The 27,083-nt window shown below is 48.8% G+C and overlaps 1 protein-coding gene across 9 annotated transcripts in view; it reads right to left on the bottom strand.

The window, feature by feature from the left end:
• The window catches only part of HECTD1 (HECT domain E3 ubiquitin protein ligase 1), a 424,699-nt gene that overhangs the window by 43,331 nt on the left and 354,285 nt on the right, over positions 1 to 27,083 (bottom strand). For 5 of the 9 annotated variants that reach the window (XM_078659397.1, XM_078659396.1, XM_078659398.1 and 2 more), the window contains exons 30-38: positions 21,212 to 21,266; positions 20,749 to 20,931; positions 20,091 to 20,301; positions 8,240 to 8,325; positions 6,324 to 6,451; positions 4,402 to 4,603; positions 2,862 to 2,999; positions 1,852 to 2,459; positions 1,435 to 1,513 (exon numbers count right to left, since the gene is read on the bottom strand). In XM_078659397.1, the coding sequence (XP_078515523.1) occupies positions 1,435 to 1,513; positions 1,852 to 2,459; positions 2,862 to 2,999; positions 4,402 to 4,603; positions 6,324 to 6,451; positions 8,240 to 8,325; positions 20,091 to 20,301; positions 20,749 to 20,931; positions 21,212 to 21,266 (1,690 nt within the window). The remainder of the gene's footprint in view (positions 1 to 1,434; positions 1,514 to 1,851; positions 2,460 to 2,861; positions 3,000 to 4,401; positions 4,604 to 6,323; positions 6,452 to 8,239; positions 8,326 to 20,090; positions 20,302 to 20,748; positions 20,932 to 21,211; positions 21,267 to 27,083) is intronic. The other 4 variants (XM_078659400.1, XM_078659402.1, XM_078659403.1 and 1 more) reach the window with 1 other exon arrangement.

The raw sequence follows: 27,083 nt of genomic DNA, 5'->3' as shown, positions 1-27,083 counted from the left end.
AATCCCTGTCCTGCTTTATGCAGACGACGCGGTCTTGTTGGCACGCACTCCACTGGGACTACAGCGACTGATAGATGGTTCGTGGACTTTATGAATAATTTAGATCTGTCTGCCAACCTGACCAAGTCATACGTTATGGATACAGGGACTAAATCAAGGACATTTTTTAATTATAGAATAGGCGATCACAGTTTAGAGAAGGTGCAGTCCTTCTCATACCTGGCATTTTATTTGATAGGGGTTTACATTTTAAAGCATTACTTGAGGAGAGATGTAAAAAGTTAGTGTCTAGCACAGGGGTAATTATGAATTTTGGCCGCAGACTAGGAAGGTGGTCCCCGGAACAAATGATGAAGCTATATAACTCAATCTGCTACTCTAAAGCTGTGTAGGGGGCAGAACTGTGGGGGTTCGTCGATTCCGACAAACTGCAGGTCGAGGAGAATAACTATTTGAGAAGGCTCCTCAAAGTCCAACAGTGCGTTCCCTCTTACATCGCTCATGAAGAACTGGGTGGAGCTTTTATAGGGAACAAGGTGCAGGTCAGGCCCTTGCTAGCATGGCTAAAGATCTGGGTTAACCCAGAGGCCGTGCTGACCAGGCATATAATCATGGACTGCCTGGGTAGGGACAGGGGAATGAATATCCCATGGCTGAAGCATATAAAGGTCGTCTTTGAAAGCATTGGCTGTAAGGACCTCTTCTTAACGCCGACCGGAATTATAGGTCGGGATTGGGACAGGGTAAAGGAGATGTTTTTTTAACTATAAAGCCTCATCTAGAGAAGACAGGGAATAGGGCAAACAGTTATTCAAAGCTCACGGCTTAGTGAGGACATGTGAAGGAATGGAACCTTACCATACCCTCATACATAATGCCCAGGACAGATTTTTAATCACACGTTTTAGGCTCAACCTTTTACATCACCTACTGGCTGATCCGGTAGGTTTTACCAGTTCAGTTGAGTCCAGGGTCCCTGCGGCTGCGATCAACGATCTCCGCAGGATACCCTCCATTTTGTACTATTATGCCCCTTTTATTCATTGCCCAGGTGCTGTTTTTAGTCAGTCTGCTGAAAAAAACCAAAGTTAGGCACGCCAAGGCGGCCCTTTTATAGTTACAAATGACCCAAGACCCCTTGACCCTACTTTCTATAACACGTTTTTTAAGGTTAGCAGTCAAATTAAGAGAGACAAGAGGGATCTGTTGAAGGAAGCCCCGCCGAAATCATGAGTAACATGAGGGGGTTGGACGGGGGCTCAATGAATTGTAATAAGAATAGTCTCTGTGTTTTTAAAAAAATGTATATTATTATTATTTTAACTGTACTTTTATGGTGTTCTTGTAAAATGCTGAATAAAGGAATGTGTAATGTAATGTAATTGTGATGAGTGGTATTCACAGAGTACACAAGGAAATACAGTGGTTGCTTACCTCATCCTCCCCATTTGGCTTCAGATCGACCGCTGTAAAGCCGTACACCCGGGATGACGGGCAGAACTGGAAGTTCAAACTGCAGGATACAGAAAAGATGTTAGTTTGCTTCCTCCAATCTCTCATTCACCTTCTTGCTATCTAGTACTTGTACAACCTACTTGTTTGCTCAACTGGTTCCTCTAATGCAGACATTGGCTGCAAGACAATCCATACCTTCCTGCAGCTTGTCCAGGCCTATCCCCTGCCATCCATCAATGCGTTCTTTAGTTCCCTGCCAGACTCTCACCTTGCTTTTAACATCACCTTCCTTATGCCTCAGATTAGTCACTATGCTCGAACAACCAGGCTGAGACCCCCCCATGCTTAAAGACTCCCATCTGCACCACTCACTCTCTGACTCAGGTATGGACTTACCCCAAGTCCTCAATGCTAACTGGCGGGCCAGACCCTGAAGGGTTCCTTAGCACCAGCTCTTGCAGTTTTGTGTTCTTTTCATCCTCCGACAAACTCTTGTTGGATAACACGTGTCGCCTCTTGACTGCCAGATCTTTGATCTCCTTCAGGAAGTGGGCACGGTGGGGGTTCACCAGCTCAAAGTCCTCCCAGGTCAAGATGCCCTGGAACCATGCTGGCGGTTTTGGCTTGGGTGGATCCAGGATAAATTCTGACTTGGAATCTTCTTCCAAACTCCCAAGCGATAAGGTGTCGTGGCCTTCTTCCGTGGAGGCCTCGGACTGGCTCTCCATGCAGTGCAAGTCCCTTTCCCCTCTGGACTCGTATATAAGTTTGCTCATGTTGCTCTTGATGTCCCCCATGCACATGAGCTTAAAGAAAGGTTTCGAGATGGGCAGATCCACCAGGCGGTTGTCCTGAATACACTTGGCCAGAAAAATGCCCAAGAAGTGGAAGAGTTTGGTTATTCTGTCCAGCTCATCACTGTCCTGCGGGTAAGGTGCTGTGAAGAGGCCACATGACCTCTGAACATAGAAACCAGGCGGCTTCCATCCCCCTCCAAGGTCCACCTGTTAAGGTAAGAGGGCAGATTAAATACATCAGGGAAGGAAGAGCATAGGTGGATCAGTCGAGGCAATATCAACCTTTAGAACACAAAGACAGTGACAACCATGCTGCAAACTCAATGTTAAAAGGCAATGTCATGGAGACAGTTTAGTTTACAATCGATCAATCACTTGCCAAATTGTGTGGCAGCCAAACACAATAACAGTGCTATCAACGTGATTTACCAGTGGAAGTGTGAACTACAGGAAAATGAACTCAAACCAGGGAAAGTGGCCAGGTCAGAAGAGCTGCTTCCCCTCCTCACAACCCCTAGCCGCCAAATCCGGAGAGCCCAAGGCTTCTGAGCTAGGAAAGAATGTCTAACTGGTCTGGGATGGGCCTGAAGAAACAAAGTAGATCATCACCTGGCGGGATTCATCATCAGGAAAGTTGTCGTCACACAGCCATATGCCCAGGTCCGTCCGCTGGAACTCTGCAGCCACCAGAGCATAAAACTCTAGCGTCGGCCCCAGGCCCGTACCCTCTTCCCCTAGAAACTCCACCTGTAGGATACGAAAGGTTCAATCACAAACAAAATGGAAATAAATAAAACACACCTTATGCAGGACAGATAATTAAAGACACCAGTGTCCAATCCTAGTTCTAAATCATGGGAATTCTCTCTGAATTCATAAACAGCAGATGCCCCTCATATGGTGGCAAGAAATCCCGGAAGGCTCAAAATAGACACTCTTTCAGAGATCTGCTCTTTTTCATGAATGTGAGAGTTTAATTGAAAGATCGAATCCCAGGACAGTGAATCCCAGACATTATAACATGCATAGCCTGTGCCAGCAAAGGCGGGAAGAGAGGCCTTGAGGACGTGTAAATGTCTCCCTAGGTGAGACCAAGCACATCGGAGAGGTCAGGTGTCCTCTAAAGACTTGAGGCTCACAGTCGTAACTGGCAGCATATGCAGCTGTGTTTCAGAACGCGGAGAGCCCACAGTGGCAGTTAAATGTAACTAGTGCCAGTCCAAGAAGGGCCCTTTTCAAAACAATGTATAGTTCCTCTGACTGTTCGCGGAACTAAAGATGAATGATACAGAAGGGAGAGCAAAATATATTGTAAACTTGTAGTTACAAGCGCAGTGTGAGCACATTGGTTTAGGGACAAAGCAGAATCATCTGAAGGTTGCCAGCCTGCTTGTTCCTTGACTGACATATTACAAGCTCTCTCAATCATGGAGGGCCATCCTTCCCCACCAGGGACCAAGGGCCCCTTTGACTCGAGAGGAAAGGAAGGCCCTGCTGCCAGCCTTCAATATAACAACAAAGAGAGGTCAGTGGTCTAATCTTCAGAACTTGAATAATTATGTAGAACTGGACCCAAAGCAGCTTGACTAATAAGAAAGGAAACACCTCCTTTTCAGGAGCTCCAGTACGGTGGCCTATTGATGCAGTCACATTATAATTCTGAGAACTAATTTAACCGCATGCGCGCTAGCGGGTTTTCCCGCTGCGCACTGAGATTTTGAAAATCGCGTGTTACGTGACAAAGTCAGCTCGTCATGCGCGTAGCGTATGTAACGCCCATGACGAGCTGGCTTTGTCATGCGCGTCGAAGGGGTTAAGAGTCTGCTATGTAAGGAAAAAGGAATACATGCAGGGCCAATTATGTGACAATTTATCAACTTTGCTTTAAAATAGAAGACAGGCGGAAAGGACTACAGGGACCCACCTCCCTGTTGTAACTGCCGACACTGTAACCCACATCACCACAATAGTGATTCAAGGTAGAGCCTTGTGGCGTTAAAGGGTGGACACATGTACGCTCCACTATTAAGCAGCTTATTCTACCATCGCGAGGTCAATGCCATGATATGGGGATGTGCTGGAATACACTGTACCTTCGGCAGAGTGAGCTACACATCACATAACTGATTTGGCACTGCAACTGTCTTACCTCGAGCACAGACTTTCTGTCTGCGTGTATCTGCATGACATTCTCTGCCCACTCCATCAGAGACTCTCCCCTTGGGACCTTGACTCGCTCATGCTTCAGACGTCCGACTCTGAACTCGCCCGCATCATCGCGCCGGGCGGTGCTGGTGGTCCTTGTACGCTCCACTGTAGCCTCGCGACGGTTTTGCAACCACACTATTGCTCTAAGGAGAGAAAAGGAGACCAATTACCACAAAGCTGCTACAGACAGGACAAATAAATCTGAGCTACCAGAGACATTTTCTTACACAAAACACTGGCAGAGGAAGGGGACATAGTAAGGCTTTGGATGGAATTTTATTCTACCAGAAAACGTGTCATGTAGAGAAGCGGATTATTTATGCTGAACTAAATTATTTAGGTTTTAACGTTCCCTATTGGGACACAAGGTCCCTGGTGACAATGAGTGCAGAGTTATCCTCAGACAGCAGAGGCAAGGACTTTACGAAGGGAGCAGTGATTCAACTCACTTCCCTGTAGAAGAGGGCCTTACAGATTCTCCTTCTGCAGGGCTCAACAGAAACAAAGGGCTTCTTCAGTATCAAGAGCTTGTCCCAGCCTCTACGAGAGGACAGCCTCTACCAGGAGAGAGAGGCGTTATCAAAGAAGGGCCCTGATGTGAAGTCTCCTCTCCCTAGTCCACACAAATACTCAAAAGGACCACAGGGCTAGTATTTGTCCCATTGTGGGAGCCATGGTGAAAGCACAGACCAAACAAAGGACACCGTCTTCAAATTTAAACCATACTAAGATCAAAGAGTAAAACATCTTCCGCCTTTGAGAGCTTTTGCAGGTACAGGTCGGGACCAGTCCATATATCAGGAGGACTGAGCTGTGCTAGTTTGGTAGTGAGGAGGCGTTTCTGCCCTTGCCGACTAACCAGCCATGGTTTTGACAGGATCATGTACGAAGAACTTTTAGATTATCATGTTTTTGGAGAGAAACCGCCTTTACATGCGGAAATTACCACTCAGGGTCTTTACCACACATTTTTTGAAACCACACAAAGTTTTACCACGCATGGAAAGTCTATTTAAGGTAAGTGTGTGCGCGAGTGTGTATATACACGTTTATAGGGTTTAGGATTGGTTAGGGGTATAGGGTGGTACAGGTATTTTAGGGTTTAGGGATGGGTAAGGGTATAGTCTGGTAAGAGTATTTTTAGGGTTTTGGCGTGGGTAGGGGTATTGGGTGGTAAGCATATTTTTAGGGCTATGGGGCGGGTAAGGGCTTTTTTAGGGGTGGGTAAAGGTTTTGGGTGGTAAGGGCGTTTTTAGGGTTTCGAGGGGTGTATGGGAATTGGATGGTAAGGGTCTTTTTAGGGTTTGGGGGTTGGTAAGGACATTGGGAGGCAAGGGTATTGTTAGGATTTAGGGCTGGGTAAAGGTATTGGGTGATGAGGGTATTTTTAGGGTTAGGGGTGGGTAAGGATTTTGAGTGGGAAGGGTGCATTTAGGGTGTAGGCGTTAGGATATTGGATGGTAAGGGTGCTTTTAGGGTTTAGGGGTGGGTAGGCTATTGGGTGGTAAGGGTGCATTTAGGAGTAGGTAAGGGTATTTTTAGGGGTGGCTAAAGGTAATGTTCTGGGTAAGGGTGTTTATAAGGCCTAGGGGTGGGCAAGGGTATTGGGTGGTAAGGGTGTTTTAGGGTTTAGGGCAAGGTAAGGATGTGGGATGGTAAGGGTGTTTTTAGGGTTTAGAGGTGGGTAAATGTATTTGGCGGTAAGATTCAGGGGTGTAGCATGTTCCTTCACAGCCCAGTTTTGCTGCTAGCTGTTCTATGGATGCCTTCTGCAGAAGCCAGGGAGAGGTAAGAGTGGGCCATTTACAGCAAAGGGTACTTGAAAAAGAGATACATCACAGTGGTCAGAGGTGCAGCTCATACCTGGAGGCGCCGAAGGCGGTGCAGGTGAAGTAAAGTTGCCTGGTTTCGAAGGGTATCAGGAAAGGACACTTGCTGGTTAACTGTTCACACCAATCTGGCAAAGCACCACTTGCTAGCGCCAGGGGCTCCTGTACGAGAAAATGTGAAACTTTAAATAGGTTGCAAGAGAAAACTGCTCTGCTAGAAAGGTAAACAAGTTGCTCATGTGGGAGAAAACAAGACTGCCAGAGAAGGACCAACACCAAGCACGTCTGTACGAAAGAACATAAACATGCTGAAGACAGTGCAAGTTTTAACCTCATGAGACACAGGCAAGTATGCATGTAAGGCACTCACCAACTGCTACAGATCAGGCATAAACATACTAGCAAGGCTGTTGTGCATACATGCAGATCCAACAAACATTTAAGCAGACTGAAAGCAGATGCAGGTTGGTGTGACGCGTGAGATGTGCAATGAATAGCGTCCTAAATAACTTGCAGTCATGTCAGGAGAATCATACACTGGTTGTAGAGAAATCTTCATGCAAGCTAAGACAGTCACACTGGTGGCACAGTAACAGGAATGCACATATGGTACAGCATCCTACAATCATAGAAGGACAGCCAAACATACAATCATGCAACAATCTAGTGTATAACCACACATATGTGGGGCCCTGCAGCTGTACATTGGTCTTGCGTCCACAGGTTTCTGCTTCAGAAAAGGGCCCACATTCCTTCTCTTAACAGCAGAAGACACTTACCTAGGACACAGCTATACTGCACAAATATATAACCAGCACACCCATGCAAGGAACTCTGCACCACGTGTAATCATGCAAATCGACACAAAAGAAAGCAGTGCAATGCTAGAGGACACACTGCAGCTCACAAGAGCACAGGACAGCCTGCAGCTCACAAGAGCACAGGACACACCGCAGCTCACAACAAAAGCACAGGACACACCGCAGCTCACAACAAGAGCGCAGGACACACCGCAGCTCACAACAAGAGCGCAGGACACACTGCAGCTAACAAGAGCGCAGGACACACCCCAGCTCACATGATCGCAGGACACACTGCAGCTAACAAGAGCGCAGGACACACTGCAGCTCACAAGATCGCAGGACACACAGCAGCTCACAACAAGAGCACAGGACACACTGCAGCTCACAACAAGAGCGCAGGACACACTGCAGCTCACAACAAGAGCGCAGGACACACTGCAGCTCACAACAAGAGCGCAGGGCACACCGCAGCTCACAAGAGCACAGGACACACCGCAGCTCACAAGAGCACAGGACACACCGCAGCTCACAAGAGCACAGGACACACTGCAGCTAACAAGAGCGCAGGACACACCCCAGCTCACATGATCGCAGGACACACTGCAGCTAACAAGAGCGCAGGACACACTGCAGCTCACAAGAGCGCAGGACACAGCAGCTCACAACAAGAGCACAGGACACACTGCAGCTCACAACAAGAGCGCAGGACACACTGCAGCTCACAACAAGAGCGCAGGGCACACTGCAGCTCACAAGAGCACAGGATACACCGCAGCTCACAAGAGCACAGGACACACCGCAGCTCACAAGAGCACAGGACACACCGCAGCTCACAAGAGCACAGGACACACCGCAGCTCACAAGAGCACAGGACACACCGCAGCTCACAAGAGCACAGGACACACCGCAGCTCACAAGAGCACAGGACACACCGCAGCTCACAAGAGCACAGGACACACCGCAGCTCACAAGAGCACAGGACACACCGCAGCTCACAAGAGCACAGGACACACCGCAGCTCACAAGAGCACAGGACACACCGCAGCTCACAAGAGCACAGGACACACCGCAGCTCACAAGAGCACAGGACACACCGCAGCTCACAAGAGCACAGGATACACCGTAGCTGTACTAAACACATACTTACCTCTATCTGTTGCATTATCTTGGTGGTGATCTTTTTGCTGGTGAACTCATCGGGTGGCACATTGAACTGGAGCTGCTCGTCTCCTTCTGTGAACGATAAATGGAATAAGTACGTCCCTGTTTGGGGACTCTAAAAGCGCCTTAAAAAGTGATAACATTCTACGTTTAAATGCATTTCAAGCAACATGTTGCTATGAAAATCCTGCTGAACTTTGACTTTCTTGAAAACACTCTATACAGGCAAGCAATAAGTTACACTTGGAACTGCGACCGCAAGAACTGCTTGTGCTCCTGGACCTGCCTGTAGGTTTTCTGGAGATTTACAAGCTTTGCATTTTGTTGTTACTGGGTAAAAGGATCTCTAGTAAACCTCTGCCTTTGTACACCGCAGAGGGTGAAGAATCCACAGTCTAGTGATGTCCGAGAACAGCACAGGGTGCAAAACTGGAGAACTCATTTAATTGATCTTGCAAGAAGCAGCAATCTCACATGACAATTAAGAAACAGGAGGTCAGATGGGCTGTATATGAAGCTGCCTAGGATATCCATGCTGTAAAATAGCCAACACAGCCAGGAACTACTTTTGCCCTAAAAATGGATGAGTCTTAAGAAATAAAATACTTTCCTGTAACTAAAACTCCAGTGTTTGTATCTTTTATAGACTCACATATATCATTGTGAGGAAATGAGGTGTCTTATAAGGTGTTGGGCGACCTCACTGTGTAATACCCTTACCAACACCTTTAGGATCAGTAGTTTTTATTTGTCAAACACTTTGCTCAACCACGTAGCTGTGGCTACGAGCAGCAAGGCTTACACAAAGGAACAAGTGTGAAGCATTTCAACAGCACCAAAACAATTGCAGAAGTAATACACGAGACATTCAAGAAATCTGACATTAATTTAGAAAACAAGATTGTATTTTTATGTATTTTTAGACAGCACAACAAAAGGGATGCACTGAAGGGTTCTGGAAAACAGCAAACACGCACTATAGTAAATATGCACTCTCTCTTAACCACGTACAAGAACGGGCAAATTGAACAAATCTGGCTTTTAAGAACTTTTCAAAGAAAAACTAGGGTAAGTATCAATGTGGTTACTTAAAAGTTAATTTGGGAGACCATCTCCAGCAGGGAAGGGAGCCGGTCAAGGGACCAACAGGGAACTCAGAAAGCGTTATCTCGGAAGAAGAGGCAGTCTCCACTCCGGTCCAGGCACTTTTACCTACTAGCCCTAGACTCCTACGGAAGTGGCCCTGCTGCAAGGAATACAGGACGCTAAAGATATGATGCGTTCAATGGGGGGGGGGGGGTGGGTCTTCCCGCGGCTACTCCTCGGTCCAAAACTCAGTGAGGCAGCCCTGGCCATGGGGGTAGGCATCCGTCAAAGTCCTATCGTTTGTGGTGGGGGGAGGGGTGCGGCTGAAGGAGGCTAGGTGCTCTTCGGAGATCTCGCTCCAGTTTTTCCATGGGGGCATAGCATAGGATTTTGTGTGGTGGGTTTTGAAAAATAAGTTAATGCAGTGGTGGTCCTTCCAGAGGGGTTTTGTGGTGTCACTGAAGCGAATGTTAATTCCTCCGACAAAGATGGGGCGAGGGTGTGTCCCTCTTTGTGGGTGGGGTGGTGACGAGTAGCCTCAGTCCGATGTTGGCGAGGTTCTCTAGGAGGGCGGTGGATTTTGGTTCGCAGGGGCGGTGGATTTTGGTTCCCAGGTGGAAATTCAGGTCTCCAAGCAGTACTTAGTCCGTGGAGGCGAGGGCGTGGGCTGCGTTGTGGTCTACGATGGTGTTTTGTGAACAGGGCGCAGGGTACGGGAGGTTTCTAGTCGAGAGTTTCACATAGCAGCATTCTGGGGTTGATCTGAAAGTGGATGTGTCCATAGGGGGTGCATAGTTGTTCGAGATGGAGGTTCTCAGTCGGAGGGAGCTTTTGTGGATGATGGCGAGACCTCCTCCGGGGTGGTTGGGGCGGTGGCACACGTCCCTGTGCGCCATGCCCACCAACAGGGCCTGTGGCATGGGTAAGTCACCCCTCTAGCAGGCCTTACAGCCCTGAAGGTAAGGTGCATCATATCACAGGTAAGGGCATAGCTGCAGGAGCAATATGCCCCTACAGTGCCTGTGCCATTCACAGACATTGTAAGTGCAGTGGAGACATTTTGAGTGCATGGGCTGGAAGTTTGTCAACATGAACTCCACAGCTCCATGATGGCTCTACTGAAGTCTGGGAAGTGTGGTACCAAACTTCCCAGCACATTAAACCCACACTGATGCCAGTGTGAGATTTAATGAAAAATGGACAAAAAGGGCATCTTAGAGGTACCCCCTGAAACATTACCAACTCTGGTGTGGTTCCTGATTGGCTCCCAGCCATCTCCCACCACCAGGCAGGTTTCTGGACCCCTGGGTAGAGAGCCCTTTGCTCTCTGGGTCTGGAAATAAAGCACATTCTGAGCAGAGGTGTCCTGCCTCCTCCCCCAGGATGGGCAAGGTCGCAGAAAAGGGAGCTTTAAAGGCCTGCCGCCTTTGTTAGCTACCCCCAGCCTTTTGCTGCTATCAGTAACTGGCTCCCACAGGCTCGGACCCCCATTTTGGGTGTGAGAACCGGCAGGAAAACCTAGATAGGAAAGGAGATGTGCCCACCTTTGTCAACCCCACCCCTCAGGTGGGGGAGGCGAGGTGAAGCACACACATCATTCCCCGCCATCTTGTAGATGGGGGACCCCCTCCAATTAGGAAGAGGCTTATGCCCCCTCCCACTGGAGGGTGGTATACAAGGGGGTGTAGACACCCCAGGGAAGGGACCCATTGGTCCCAACCTGCACACCCTGTAATGCCCCCTCTCCCGTGGACACCACATTTGTCCAAAACCAACCCAAGCCAGAACTCCAGCTGGATCCGCGAGTCATCACCACTCTGCAACCACGCTCAAGATAAGAGTGGCCCAACAGCCCAGCGAAGCCCCCCCCCCGTGATCCTGATCTGTGTTCCAGAATTGGAAAACCTTCACCAACCTTCACCTCGACGCCCGCAGCCTCATCCTGAAGGGTCTCCCCCAACCATGACCCGAACTGGTGAGAAGAAACCAACACGAAAGGACACCCCTGCACCCGCAGCTCAAGAATCCTGAGGAGCCCGACGGACCGTGTCCAGCAACTCTTCATCCTCCAGTCTTTGGTTCCCTACCGACCAGTCGTCTGGCTCCGGCCTGCAGCCATTTCTCGGGACCGACAGCATCCAAAGAAAAGCACTGGGCTCCCTAAACCTCCTGAGCACCTTGCTCCCAGCCGCCCCTGCGCTGCAGGTGGTGTGGACTTGGTACTAACCTGGGACCCCCTTATCCTAGAAGCTTGGCTTCAGAGACCAAGTGGCCTTCTCGTGAGCAGACCCCACCCGAGGTGCCCCATTGGCGAACATTGGCACTCTGGACCTGGCCGCCCTAGTGCCACTGGTGGTGCCCCTTGAATGCCAACCTGAACCTTGGTTGTACCCTCCATAACTGCAGCCCCAAAACAATGTACTTACCTGCAAACTTAACACTTTGTTTTTCTCCATAGGACTGAATGGTGGGTTTCCTCAGAAAATTCTTTTAAGTATTGCACTGTCTTGTACTGCAACAAAAAGTAACTTAGTGCCTTCACAATAGTTAACTTGTTACCAATGCTCTGTGTTTATTAAACTGTGTTAGGAGCATATTTAATGCCAAACTACAAAAGTAATCTAAAAGTAATTACAAGCATTTCTGAACAGTTTACAAATTGTTTTCTCAACTGCAAAAGTAACCTGACTGTTAGTACAAAACAAGTGTTCACTGTATTTTGAAAAGTAACATTGTATGAAGAGTTTAACTTACCTGCTACTAAGTAAATCTTGGTTCTTGAAATAAAACAAAAGACATTTTTATACAAACAATTGGTCTGGTTTCAGTCTTTGAGTGTGTGACATTTCTTGCCTGACTGTGTACAACAAATACTTAACACTACCCTCGGATAAGCCTTCCTGCTCAACAACACTACCATACAAGAGAGTAAGGTATTATCTACTTTAGCCTATGCTATACCTTTGGGCACCCATTGGACTCTGTGTACACTATACTGCACTTTGGTATAGTATATACAGAAACAGCTTCATACAGCACCCTGCCTGGGTGCCATGCCAGCCAGAACTGCCTGTAGGTATAGGTACATCACCCCTCTAGCAGGTCTTCGCGCCCTAAGATGGGGTGAGGGCATGTCTGCATGAGTAGATATGCCCCTACAATACTTAAGTCAATTCTTAAATACTGTAAGTGCCAGGGAAGCCATAAAGAGTACATGGATTGGAAACTCGACCACTTGAGGTCTCCAGCACCATGATGGCTTCACTGAAACCACCAGTGTGTATTACCCAACAGCTCCTTGTAAGAAATTCACACTGATGCTAGTGGGAGATTTATTAAAACACGTACTCATAGGGCACCCCCAGAGGTGTCCCCTGAAAACCTACCGGCCTTGACTGGCTTTAGGTAGCCTGAGAGACAGAGTCAGACAGACACAAACACACGTTTCTGGAACCCTGGGCGGAAAGCCTCTGGGACCAGTAACAATGCACATTCTGGGCAGGGGTATCACACCTCCTCCCCCAGGATGGGCCAGTGCTCTAAGGGCAAGCTTCAAAGGCATGCCACCTTTCAAATGCGATCCCCAGTCTCTGCTGATAGCAGCAGATGGCAGTCCCTGGTTTACACCCCCACTTTGGGCAGGAAACCTGGCGGGAAATCCAAGACTAGGAGGTGTGCTCACCTTTGCCAACCCCACCCATAGGGAGGAGGAGACTAAGTTAAGCACACTTTTCAAGCCCCTTGTAGGAAGCTGGCTCTGTATATACTTTACAAAAGTGAGGTATAGTGTGCACAGAGTCCAGTGTAACCCCAAAAGTAGGCAGAGGTAAAGTTAGATAGCACCTTACCCTCTATTTGTGGTAGTGTGCACGAGCATTAAGGCTTTATCAGAGGATAGTGTTAAGCATTTGTTGTACACACTCAGTCAGCAAATTATTTCACAGACTCAAAGACTAAACTTCAGACCAATTTTTTTTAATAAAAATATTCTTTTAGGTATTTTATTTTCTAGAACCAAGCAAGCCTGGCACAGGTAAGCAATAAATACTTTACAGTAATAATGCAGTTGTAACAGTTTGGATTGCAATTGTATATGCACTTTGAATAACAGTACTGTTACTTGATAATGTACATATACTTTGAATGGGCTTTTTTGTAAAATGACCAGTATGTTACTTTCAGATTACTTTTCTTACACATGGTAGTATACCTGGATACTAGCCTGGGACATTTCCTGTAAACAGGTAAGTAAAAACGTGTTAGTTATTTAGTACAATTTTAAAAGGATTTCTTAGGTTTTCAAACTCCACACTCAGCTCAGGGCAAATGGGGGTTTAGGCCAGCATAAAAGATGCACCCTCAGGGGCACTGGGGTGGCCGGGTGCAGAGTGCTGTTTTGGCGCCGGGTGCCCTGTAGCTTTCAATGGGGTTTCTCTGGGTTGCAAAAGCACTGCAGGCTCGGGGACGAAGGTCTTCTGGGTGCGACCACCACTTGGAGAGGTAAGTTGGGATGCTGGGGGTTGGTTAGGCACCGCTGGTTGGGCCACCCAAGGCCGTGGGTCGTCAGGTAGAGGGGTGCCTTTTAGGGTCGGATCTTCTTACCAGCTCCTGGTCGCGGTTGGGGTCCCTTCCGGATTTAGGCTGCAGGCGTCGACTTGAGGTATGTCAGGGATCACTGGATCTCAGGTCTGGATCATCGGGGAGACCTCGTGGTGTTGGGCCACTAACTCAGGCCGTGGGCGTAGGGAGCAGAGTGGTCCAGGCTTGCGGAGATGCAGTCTGTGCGTGAAAAAATTCGGTGTTCACGGGAGACAAATTCTTTGGGATTGAAGGCAGGCAGGTCCTCCGGGTTTCTTGAGGTTGCTGGCTGCAGGACAAACCAGGATTTTGCTGCCGCAGGCTCGAGGTGTAGACAGGCCGGTAGTGCTGGGGCTAAGTTAGTGGGCGTCCTTCTCTTGTTAGCTTCGGCACAGCTGTTCGGTCCTTCTTTTCTTCTTCTGGTTTCTTGATTGACTTCTTGGTTCAGGGCTGCCCCCTAAATACTGCATTTAGGGGGCGTTTTAGGGATCTCGGTGTCAATAACTAATGGGCTACTGACCTTAGGGTGACTACACGTGGGGGAGTGAGCACAATCACTAATCCTAATTGGGAAGTGCCTACCATCTACAAGATGGCAGCACTGAAGAGTGGACTTCACTTCGCCTCTCCCACCTGAGGGGTGGGGTTGGCAGAGGTGGGCAAACCTTCTGGGCTGGCTAATTTTTCCCACCGAAAAGGAGGGGAGACAGGAAGGGGGCCTGCTCCTGATAGCAGGAGAGGCTGGGGTCGCATTACAAAGGCTGCAAGGCCTTTGAAGCTCCCCTGCCACAGAAGGCTGAGGAGCTTCAAAGGTGTGACCACCTCCTCCCAGAAAAAGCTTTTTTTCTGGGCTCGGGGAGCGAAGGCTCCCGCCACAGGGATGCAGAAGCATGTCTCGTGGTGGCAGGCTGGTGTGCACCAGTCAGGGAACCCACCAGATACTGGTCGTTTTTCAAGGGGCATCTTAGGCTCTCTGAGTGCATTTTTCATTAAATCCCACACTGGCATTAGAGTGAGTTTATTGTGCTGAGTAGCTTGATACCAAACTTCTCAGTTTTCAGTGCAGTCATTATGGTGCTGTGGCGTTCGTAATGACAAACTCCCAGCCCCATATACTCTTAATGGCAGCACTGCACTTACAATGTCTAAGAATGGACTTTGACACTGTAGGGGTACAGGGCTCATGCACTTGTACCCTCACCACTGGCATAGGGCACCCAGCTAGAGGGGTAACTGATCCATGCCAGGGCAGTGGGTTGTAGGCATGGCACACAGGGATGTGTGCCATGTCGACTCTTCACTTTGTTCTGCACCAAAAGACGCAGCCTGCAAAGGCAGTGTGTGAGTGTAAAGGTACAGGGCCTCTAAGGGTGGCACAATAAGTGCTGCAGCCCTTAGAGGCCTTCCCTGGTCACAGTGCCCTGGGTACCTGTGGTACCATTTATCAGGGGCTGACCTGTGGCCAGAGAGTGCCAATTGGGTGTACAAGGTACAGATTTGGGGAAAGAAGACAGGCCCTAGGAACCTGATTGGCAGGGACCCAGGGCATATCAAGTCAAAGTGCATCAGTAGTCTGGCAAAAAAGTGGGGTGGTCACTGCAACAGAAACTCAGCTTCTCGCACTCTGCCCACAAGAAATCAACCCAAAGGACTCTTCTGATGTTAGGATTGGCAATCCTTGACCACTTTGCACCAGACGCCTCCGGCCTGTGTGCAGGTGGCCCACCGATCTAGAAAAGCTTCCCAGCGATCCTGTGTCCCAGTCCAGCATTGGCCTCCACAACGACGCCTGCAGTGTGAATCCAAAGGCTCCCCACGACCAGCTCAGGTAAGAAAACTTGATGTCAAAGGACACCCCTGCACCTGAAGCCCCTGAGCCTTGGTGAGCTCGACCGACTGTGTCCCCTACGACCTACAGCGTCTAAACTCCATTGAATTGCATTGTACTTGCTATAACTTGTGAAGTTTGACTCCTGCAACCGATTTACTCACCCGCAAACAGCGTGTCTCCAAACACCCCCAGTCTCCAATGGGTTCATTGGGCCCGATCTTCAACTCTGACCTCTGCACCCGGCCACCCATGTGCTGCATGTGCTGCCTGGTGGTGCAGTATCTGTACTTACATGAACCTGGCCCTCTGCTGACCCTGAAACCCGAAGACTGGAACTGTAAGTTGGTCACTTACCTGCAATATAGCATTCTAGTTTTCCTCCATAGGTTAATATTGCATAGACTGAAAACTGCACAAAGAGTCCACCTTTGAAACTGAAAAGAATTTCTATTTAAAAATGTACTTACCTTTTTGCGAAGATCTTGGTCTTAAAATAAATCTTGAGCAAAGCTTATTTTTCTAAAATTGGTGTGGATCTTCTTTCTGAGTTGTGTCACATTTATTTGTCCCTGTGTGCACAACAAATGTCTTACACTCCTCTGTGTTAGGCCTCAGGCTCCTCACCCACACAACCACAAAAGGAGCACTTGGGGTTTGCATTGAGCACTGTACACTTCTAGTGGAATCTCTGGACTCATTGGCTGCTCCACCACTATGGCGGAGGAGCGTCGCCCCACTGCTTTTGAGCAGTGCAAAGCACGAAACATAAAATGATAACTTGGCGTCGTCATTTCATGCTTTGTGCTGCTTGATGGGTGGATGGGGCTGCTCTGCTCTCCCAGCAGGGCAGGGGATGAGTGGTTTGCCCACTCCTAAGTGCGCAATGACAGTTTGTTTAGCCCTCTCGGGCCCCCCAAACAAGTCATGCGCACTTTCCCTGTTCTTCGTGCAGGCTGCCTTACAGCCTGCATGGAGAACATTCCCACCCCTCTAGCCCCTGGCTGAGCGCTGTGTCACGTTGCTCAGACCAATCACAAGGGGAGCCTGGGTGCTTACCAATCACAACGCTGCGGTCAGTGGGGCCTGACTCGGCTTCCTGTTCAAAGAACAGGAGAGCAGGGACGCGGGACCGGCGGCAAGGTAAGAATTGTTAGAAATGTATTAAGCACTCTGTCCCCCCACCACCCTACCAGTGCGACTCACCCCCCCGCCCACGAGCCATGCCGGCCACCACTCAACTGTGCACGGTATAACCACCTACTGGTATACCATATACAGAGCGAGCTTCCTACATGGGCTATCAACTCGCCCCACCAGGCTTCTTCAGCTGCTGTGGCCGTGTGCTGCGAACAGTGGGTAATCCAACTGACTTTGAGGCTCTTGCTTCGGCTGGGCTCAGGAACGACTTCTCCGTGAGCAGGACACAGCAGGCACAGTCCCTTCTCCGATGATAGCCACCAGGTTCAGCGGGTGCAGTCCATGTCGGTGCAGCCTCTCTTCACCAGGTCCTTGGCGCAGCAGGGCAGTCGTTCGGTCTTGTCCTCTTTTCCAGCCCATCGAGATCTCGGTACTCTCTTTATGCCCAGAAAATGCACTCACCGTAGGTCGCGGTCAGTAGCCAATGGGCTACCAGGTTGTCTCACTCCTGATGATCACTTCCTAAGACGTGTAGCATCTGGCTATCTCACAATTCTCCTTTCTGCACAGGGCCAAATGGCGGTTTCCTTGCCACTTCCGAATTGAACAGCGGATTTTTGTCAACACAGCACAGATCTTTCAGGAGGCTGTTCAAAAGATACCTGCGCAGAGGGCTATCACCGGCATGATGAAACCCTCATATTACCATGGGTTTAACGGCTGTTTACCTTATATTATTTCTACCAAAAATTATTTATTTTGCTCTGCTAGCAACCACAAATTACTGAGTAGACCCTGTGACTACTGGGCGAGTTGTTGCACTGTATAAAGTAATTGTTACTTGCAGCCTCTGAGGCATTAAAAACTGTTTCCAAACGGCAATCGTTCTTCTCTATGATAACCTCAGATCTGATGTTTGCGCTGCAGTACGAATTATGTGAATATTTGTAAGCGCAGATGCGGTCTATAAGGTGTTATTGAATATAGATATATATATATTCTGATTCGTTCACTGAGATTCAGCAACAAATAATTATACATTGCGACATTGGGACTGCTGTAAGAAGAGTCCCAAGATGGCTGCCAACACTTCCTGGTTGAAGTATTGGCAGTCAATCAAATGTCAGCATGGCGACTGTGGATCCGCGAGTACACTGCAAGGATCTGCGTCCCTAGCTAGCTCTATATTTTAAACATTAGTATCTCAAACTACTGAATGGATTTACACCAAATAACAAAAAACACGCTCTCTGGACCAACATCTAGCTTTCTGTCACATTTAGAGTAATTCTGTTCAGTGGTTTAGGCTGTAGTCGTATTTAGTAGCCGTGTGGGAAAATGCATGAGAAAAACGCGTTTTAGGACCTTCCTTTTTTCTTGGCCCCCACTTGACGGATCAACCCAAATCTTACAACAGCAACTGAACCGACTGTAGCAAACGTTGTGACTATTTCGTGAAGATTCGTCAAGTGGCGCTAAAGTTATTGGCAAAACAAAGGCTTTTCCTATGGAATCACAGTCCGAACTATAACTATATACTGGCGACTGCCAGTAGATCATATACATGTCAGCTGAATTCCATCCAAAGCCGGCCACATCCATCCCTGGGGCTGGTGCTGGGTTACGGGAGCAGATGCCATTTCAATAGCCAAAGACACTCTGGTCCACCTCTTGACAGAAAGAAAGCCTGCACTCAGCGTTCAAAGTAACTCCACCAAAATTACATTTTCTGCAATGCGGTTCTATGCCGGGTGATTTGCAGTGCATGGCGAGTGAGTTAGTTACGTTAGGGCATGGGCTATAGTTAATGTAAAGTACGATATTACCATACCTAACCATAAAATATACATCCGAACCCAATGGCGGAAAAAACAATCTGGGGATGGAGTCGATGCCCATGCGCACTGTAGTCCAGGGGAGGAGCCACCTATCTCGTGATACTTCGAAGACTCTTCCAGGACAACAATGTGCAATCATCCGGACCCAACACTAGGCGGCGATCTATGCAATAGATATGAATTCAGCAGCCCACATGCCTCGAACCTTAATTTTAACCTTTGTTTTTTCTCCAGTGAATTTCTAGAGGTTTACATATTTTTATTTTTTTAACACAAAACATTTTATTACCACACAACACCAATCCTACACCTGGCCATGTGTGGCATGGGGTGCGCAGCAGGACCTGACCCTAGAACCAACCCCCACTGGCTTGAGGCTCAGAAGACTTTGAAGAAAAACAAGTTGCACAAGCCTGAACCCAAGACTTTATGGCAGAAGTAGGCGTATCTCCAGCTACACATGCCATGGAAGAAAACCCCCCCAAAATATATATCTCTCTCAGACACACGCACGCACGCGTGCGCATGTAACGCATTTTTTTTGCACTTGAAGATGAATGTCTGAAATCCCCAAAACTGAAGTGCCCTACAAAAGTGACTGCTGCGGAGGACATCACTTGCAAAATGTGTCTGTAGATTGACAAATGTCCTTTGTGTGTACCTGTAGGTATTCCGTTGCCCTAATACAAGGGCTTCTGCCTTCCTAAATGTAAAGCAGAAAGCACCATAGAGGCCCTCCTATCTAAATGTCCTATTTTAGAATAGTGCCTGCCTAGTCTTCATATCGCGAGTGCTGCTACGAGTACATCACAAGCATTTTTTTAAATTCATACACATTTGTTCTGGCTTCGAAACTCCAAGGGGGTCAGCTGAAATGCACCCATCTCTGAAAGAGTTCTGGGGAGTCCCCCATATGGGGAGATTGTTGAATTGTGTGTTTGATTCATAATGAGCTTCTATGAGGCTAGCAAGCTCAATGAGAACCATTCGGTGGGTACCAATGCAGGCTGTAGGACAGCGTAGTGAGCATTCCAGAAAACTGCAACCAAAGTTGTGTGTTCTGGAAGAAAACTTGAACATAAGGTTTCCTCAAATGCCATTGTACAGAGTAAGCGGAAAACAAAGGGCTTAGTACCGACATGGACAAACAATTCTGAGCAATATTTTACCACCTGTCAAGGAAAAGGCAGCAGATGCATGACACTATGTGAGCTAATCATCACTTGAGAGTTATAACCCTCCACGTCATACGAACTGTGACTTGTGATGCAGTGGTAAGTTAAGTCAAGTTGATGTCAGACATCTTCCCACTCCATCCATTCAAAGCATCTACCACATTCAGCAGATCACCAAGCCAGATCACATACCTTCTTGCGCTGTCCTGGTTGAGTAAGGGTCACTTGCGATAATGTACAGAATGCGTAAAAGCTGCAGGACATCTTCCACTCCACAGGAGCTCTGACCGCTTCCAGCTTTGGCCTGGGGCTGCTCCCTCGCCTGGCTGAGGATATCACAGCTCTGCAGGGTGGCCAGAGAGCTTGGGCTGAGGCCAGCCTTAGAGGCGCGTTCACAGAAGTCCTATGGAAAGCAGGGGCACAGTGACATCTGGGACAGAGCAAAAGCAGGAAAACTGGCACCTATGTTAGTGACACAAACTGGCCAGTATTCCACAATAAAGTGCAAAACAAAAGTTTGAGCAAGGGCTCACATCCATGACCTGCAGTACATGTTCCTGAAAAGTTATCAACCAAAGAAGGGCAGAAATAACAAAAGAAAAATCTAGGGCCAGACAGACCCCTCTGCGTTAGTGACATGCAGCATACACAAGCATAGCACATTAATTGGGGGATGTAGAGACATTCATAATTATTGTTCTCGCCTCAATAACACAACCACTGGCAGTTCCTCCTTCCACACTCCCCTGGTGAAGAACTAAGTTGTTGGCAAAGAAAAAAGAATGGGGAAAAAAAACCTGGCCCTCCCTCTCACCCTAACCCCAACGGAATGCTCAACGCAGGATTATACCTTGTATGCAGCTATCAGCTGGGAACAATTCCTGTTTTTCCTAATACTTTTATTAGTGCCGGTTAATTTCCAGTGGCGCAGGAAGGCGGGGTCTGCACTCTTCTGCAGGTACGTTATCAAGTCATTCTTTGGTAATTCATCAGTGCCAAGGTACTGTCCCACATGCGCAAGAGACCAGCGACCCTACAATAGGAAGAACCAAATGTTGGTCTTTCCTGATTGTAAAGTCTCAAAAGATGCCACATGCATTAACAGAGATTGGGGGTGAAGGGAGGGGCGTGCAGGCACACAACTGTCACAGTTTGCTTGTACATGGCTCCAATGGTCAATGGTTAGAGTTTTCTCAAAAGTTGACGCACATGGCAAACTGTGGCAGCGTTGCTGGCTCTACCCTCCAATTTCCCGTCTAATGGGGCCGAAAGATATGGATGAGGGGGTGCAGATGTGTCCAGTTGGTACTCACCTGCCGCTCGTTCTCCCGATCTTTGTCTGAATCCTTCAATTCCCGGTAGATGATCCTTGAGTAGGAGAGAGAAAAATGTACTTAAGTATTCTCCACGCTCACAGTCAAAGGCATTGCACTACAAATATTGCACATCACATACACAACTAAGACAACGGTGGAAAACAGAGGAGAATAAACTGGAAACAGTTCATCAGCCATGGGCAAAGTAAGTCCATTGACATTGGAGGATACACAACTAGAAGCCTAACTCTGCAAGGAAAGGGGTCGGGGAACATAAGCATCACTGAACGAAAGGAAAAGCACTAGAAAAACACTCCCACTAACCATACCTCTAATTCTTGCTATTACACACCCACTGAGCCCCACACCTAAGCCTTGCTACCACACTCGTACCAGACCAAGGACTTGTACCCACATTCACACTCAGTCCACTGCCCATTCCTTGCTCGATCATTGCCACGTAGCCTTACACCCAAGCCCTGCTTCATCATCAGTACTCAGCCCGACCTCCAAGCCCTTCCCCTTCACTACCACTCAGCCCCATCAACAAATTCTGCTCTTTCACTACCATCAGCCCCAGAACGGAGCCTTGCTCCCACACTCCCTCTCCTCTCACACCTACCCAAGCCTTGCTCACTCCCTCCCACTCAGCCCTCTTGAGGCCATGGTTGCACATATTCACTCAGTCTCAAGTCCTGCTCCCACTCAGAGTATCTCTAATCAGTTCTACTTCTCCTGCAGGCTGAAATAATTTCTTGCACATGAAGAAGTAGGTGGGATGGGTAGCAGACTGAAAAGGCTGAAATACAATGTGTACCATAATTACAATTGTGCTTCGCAACGTGACTGGCCAACAAGAATTGCTCTGCGGTTTGAGACATGTTGGAATCATGTGGCACATTTCTGTCATCCAGTGGATGGATAGGACAGCACATGTTTGAGTAAACCCACCCGCTACAGCACAATGGCATCACCTAGAGCTGTGGCATTGTACAATTTGCCTGCCCTTCATCTAAAGTTGCTTTGAAGATGGTTGACCTCTTTCACATCCACGGGAGGAAGGCTGACTCAAATGGAAATCCATAAAAGAAAGCAATGCTGAAAACTCACAGTGACAGATAAGCAACATTTCTTCTTGCTTTGAATGTGTTGTAGATGTAAAGGCCTCACAGAGAGCAACAAGCTGCGCCCCTCTGCGCTTCTACATACGGGTTTCGGTTCAGGCTGTGACGTGTGAATGAGTTGAATCCACCCTCATATGGCAGCCTTGGAAATGTCTTGTATCCTGAAGGGAACCGCGGTTCATTCTGTGCTGCATGCTTAGCTATCAATAGAAAGAAGCCGACTGATGGCTGTGATAGATTTATTAATACATGCCCCTAGAGATTACCTTAGAGGTATCTCCTGAAACCTACCAGCCCTCTAGTGTGCTGACTGACTAGTTTCGTTCAGGCTGCTGCCACAGACGAGTTTCTATCCCCCTAGGAGGTGAGAGCTCCACTCTCAGAGGATAGAAACAATGCCTGCTCTGGAGAAAGGTGTTATCACCCCCTTCCCCAGAAGATTGGTAAATGAGCATTCCAAGGCAGTCAGCTTCAAATAGCCTGCTGTTTTTGGTATGCAAATCTTGCTTTCCTCAGAGGTGGTGGGCTGCCAAACCCCCCATGTCCGGGGCTCATTTGGCACCAGGACAGGGCGGAAATGAGCTATGCAGGAGGGTGTTGCACTTCATGCTGGACACGTCTCTAGGGTGAGCAGCCTGAAGTGAACACCACTTGTCTCCCTGTAGAGTACCGAGTACGTTTTACGGTCTTGTGCATGACATACAGAGCCATTGCAAGAAACTGTGACTCTGGAGTGGGTTCTATAATCTCCCACTACATCCCAGGAAGGAATCTGCGTTCCTCCGGGAAATTGCTTCTATCAGTCCCTCGTGTGCGAAGAGCAAAAGGGGGTGGCAGGGCTTTTTCCACTTTAGCACCCAAATGGTGGAACGATCTTCCTTTGGACCTTAGGTCCCTACCCTCCCTGCAGTCATTCCGCGGTGCCTTAAAGACCCGCCTCTTCCTGAAAGCCTATGTGTAATGATGATTGACCCAGACTTCTGATATTATTGTTAGGCGCCTTGATACCTGCGGGTTATTGTTTTGCGCAATATAAATTTTTATCAATCAATCACTTTTAGAATTCCACCATCTTATGTGTGGTTGAATTAGGAATTGTGGGACAGCGTGATGCCCACTCCCCAAAGGAAGTGGTTAAAAGGGGGTATAGTGACCCCAGGGGCAAGTAGCCCATTGGCTAATACCTCTCACTCCCCTTAACACCCCATAATTGAGTATTTAGGGCTCCCCTGATACCAGATTTTCAGAATTCGACAGATCAAGCGAAGGAGTGGACAAAGAAGAGTCCTGTCACAAGACGCGAAGAGCAATGACTGACTTGGTACTGACCCTGCCAGCCTGACTGCTGCCCCAACAATCGTGGAAGCAGACTCACACTGCCGCTGTGCAGCCTCCTAGAAACCCAGAGCGCTGTCAGTGCTTCACAAATTGCCAAAGAAACTCACTTGGAGTAGAGGAGCTACTTCTCTGTAGCCGCACACACCAAAGACGCGAGGTGCAGTCCACCGAGTTGACGCTCCCCGGCCAGCCTGAAGTAGCAGCCCCCAAGGAAGAGGACCCTGTGCTCCCGAAGGTCAGATCTGTCCGTAGCCACACAGAACCAATACCCTGGGTACTGGACCCCTTGCAGGAGCCAAGGCTTGTTGCGCCCAGTCCAGACACCAATGCCGAGGAAGACCGACCTGCACGTCGAGAGACTTCAGGACAGTGAGATCCACTTTGTGAGTGGCTCAGCTGTCCTGTTAACCCCTATTCTGCAAAACAAAGACCAAGACGTGAGTCTGTGACCGCCGCCACCCGACAACTCAAAGCACCTATGCACCCGTGCTCCAGAGCTTGAGTCTATAAAAGAGGTACGGTGCCAACAGGGTCCCTAAACCCACAAGAGCTAAGCCCACGCTTGGGTTAGCCCAGACTGGACTACCAGTCATCCCCTCCAGCCAAGACTCCTGCACCGGAATCCGATGTCAAAAGACACCGCTGCACCAGAGTCCCACAGCCCAAGGAGAAGTGAACTGATGGGGTCCCTACGTGCCTGAGCACCTCAAGGGTCGGACCCCCCTGTGATTTCCCCCGGACTGCTCCCTCAGTCCCAGCTTGCAACCTCTTTGTAACTGGACCGTTCTCCATTAAAATGAATGGGACACCAGACAGGTAACATCTCTGAATCCGGACGCCCCAGAGCTTCCAGACATGACCGGTTAGTGTGGCCTTGGACCGTGACCCATACTCACCTTAAGTCCTGAAGCACAGTCCTGTAAGTCGCTGCCAAGTGCCCGAATGCATTACATGCTTTTCCTCCGTAGGATAACATTGCAGATCCAGAAAATGCACGAAGTATCCATTTCTGAAAACAGTGTAAATTCATCACCCAAAAAGTACTTCCCCTATTCCGATGATCTTGGTATCTACATTTATATACAAGCACGGGTTATTTTTATAAATTGGTGTCAGATTTGTGTGGGCAATAAATGCTAAGCACTATCCTCTAATATGCCCAACTGCTCACTCACTACCACAAAAGAGAGTGGGGTGGGGGGGTTGTGAGTGGGGGAACATGTGACTCCGCCCTGACGTTGTCCGCGGGCTTGATGTCAGCAAGGTCACATAAGCCCCACCCCGGCGTGCCGAATCAGTTTTCTTCGGAGAACTTTTCCGTGCCACAACGTGGAGCCATCACAACAAAAACTGTGAGAATAAGGGAACAGTGTGCGAAAAAATCAGCTAAACAGAAATGGAAGAAACGAATGGTGAGGTATATTACCATCCAGAGGAGTGCCAGGCACTATGGCCAAAAGTCATAAAAGGAAGAAGCAGAGCACAGCTACAGCGAAGCAACCCTGCAAGCAAATACGACAGCCTCCCCGGGGGCAGAAAGCATGTGAAAAATGTACAGGAGACGAAGAGGTCTGCAACCACAGTCTAGAACAGTGAAGGACACCCAGGTCAGCACAGAAAAGAAACGACAATTTACCCCAAGACAACACCAGCAAGGAGAGGCATCTCCCATAAAGAGGTAAGGGCTGAGGCACAGCCAAGAGACCCCAACTCCGAGGACTGCAGAGGAGTCAGAAAGTTCAAGCAAAGAAAAGGAAGAAGGGCACGAGCAGGGCCCACACTGGAAGATCAGGCTGCAGGGACGCAGAAGTACCCATGAAATCTCCAACCAGTCACCAGAAAGGAAAGAGTGGATCAAACAACCAACGCAAAGCATCCCACTAGGGAGGAAGTGAGAGAAGGCACTTGCAGAAGACAATACCACCCAGAGGCAGGTGAGTGCAGAAGACCAAACTAAGGGTCCTCGCAGAATGGGGAGGAAGGGCGGGCCGTGAAGGAATCTACAGCTAGAATGGTTTCTACCAGATACATAATTACTGAAGGTAAGTAACTCGTACATCTGATAGAGACTACTAGCCGCAGATTCCTTAACGTAGAATAGATACCCTAGCCATAACCATAGGGGAGGAGGGTCTGCGAGAGAACCACACCAACTTGGAAAAACACAGGGCTCCAACAGGGGATGTGTTATGGGGGCAGGGAGGATAGCCCAGTCCCCTCCTCCCCCAAGCAGAAGAGAACCTCACCAACTTGGAAGAACACAGGGCCCAACAGAGGATGTGTTATGGGGACAAAAGGGGTGGCACAGCCCCCACCAAGCAGAAGGAAGCACGGGCGAGGCGAAGGAAGGTTAGTACACCCTAAGCCCAGCCAACGTACCAGGGGCATCCGCCAGAAGCCCCGGAGGGACAGACAACGGCAGAGGAGTACCGAGGAAGAAGAATCACCCCAAGACTCCAAGGAGAAGAGGTAGAAACAGAGGCAAAGCCCTCCACCGGAAACACACACACAGTGAAGGGGACAGCTGAACCTGTCACAGCCTTAAGGCAAAGGACAAGACAGAAACGTCACCTCAGTCAATAAAGGCAGGCGTGAGAAGAAAGACGTAGTCTCGCAAGGCTCCAGCAGAACAAGAGGTAGGAGCACAAGGGCCGAAGCCAAAGCCCCCGGCCATGGATCAGAAAGAGCAGGTGGGCTCAGCTGGCAGCTCACGAGCGCCACGAAGCAGAACACCCAGACCAAGCCGAGCTCAAGACGAAGGCAAAGGCCAGGGAAATCCAGAACAACCCCTAGAAGGAGACCGCTCCGGACAGAGACCGACCCATGAAAAGAAGTGGGACCAGCCAAAAGAGAAAAGGACAAATACTGAAGACGGACCAAGCCGTCAACCAGAACACAGGAAAATATCCCCCCTGGAACACCAGAGTGCCAGCCGAAATGGTGAACAAAAAGGGTGGAAACACCACAGCACAACACCGCAGACAGCATGCCAAGCTGCCCTAGCGATGCAGCGGATACTGAGAATGACAGAAACTGGAGCAGCGCAAGCTACGCCCAGACAAAGATCAAAGAACCACATCGGCGGTATACAGCGACACTAGGGAAGACGAGGAACCCGTAAAAGGGGGCTCCACAATCTCCCAGCATTGGACAGAGCTATACAATAGCTACAAGTACCCCACTTTGGGTATGACACGTCCCAAAGAAAACATGGGAGCCGCTCAAAAATCCCGCATCAGAGAACAAGAACATAAGACCTGCGGCAGGAACCACAGACAGCTTAGCAATCAGCCAAAAAGTACACACTTGCCAAAAGGGCTGAACCAGCAGCCAACAGAATAGAGGACCCCACCAAGGGACCCCGAAGGCACATCAATCCACACAGAACGTGTAAACGGGCCACACCA

The sequence above is a fragment of the Lissotriton helveticus genome, chromosome 9 (assembly GCF_964261635.1).
Source record: "Lissotriton helveticus chromosome 9, aLisHel1.1, whole genome shotgun sequence".
NCBI lineage: Eukaryota > Metazoa > Chordata > Amphibia > Caudata > Salamandridae > Lissotriton > Lissotriton helveticus.
This window is presented reverse-complemented; position numbering and strand designations above follow the sequence as displayed.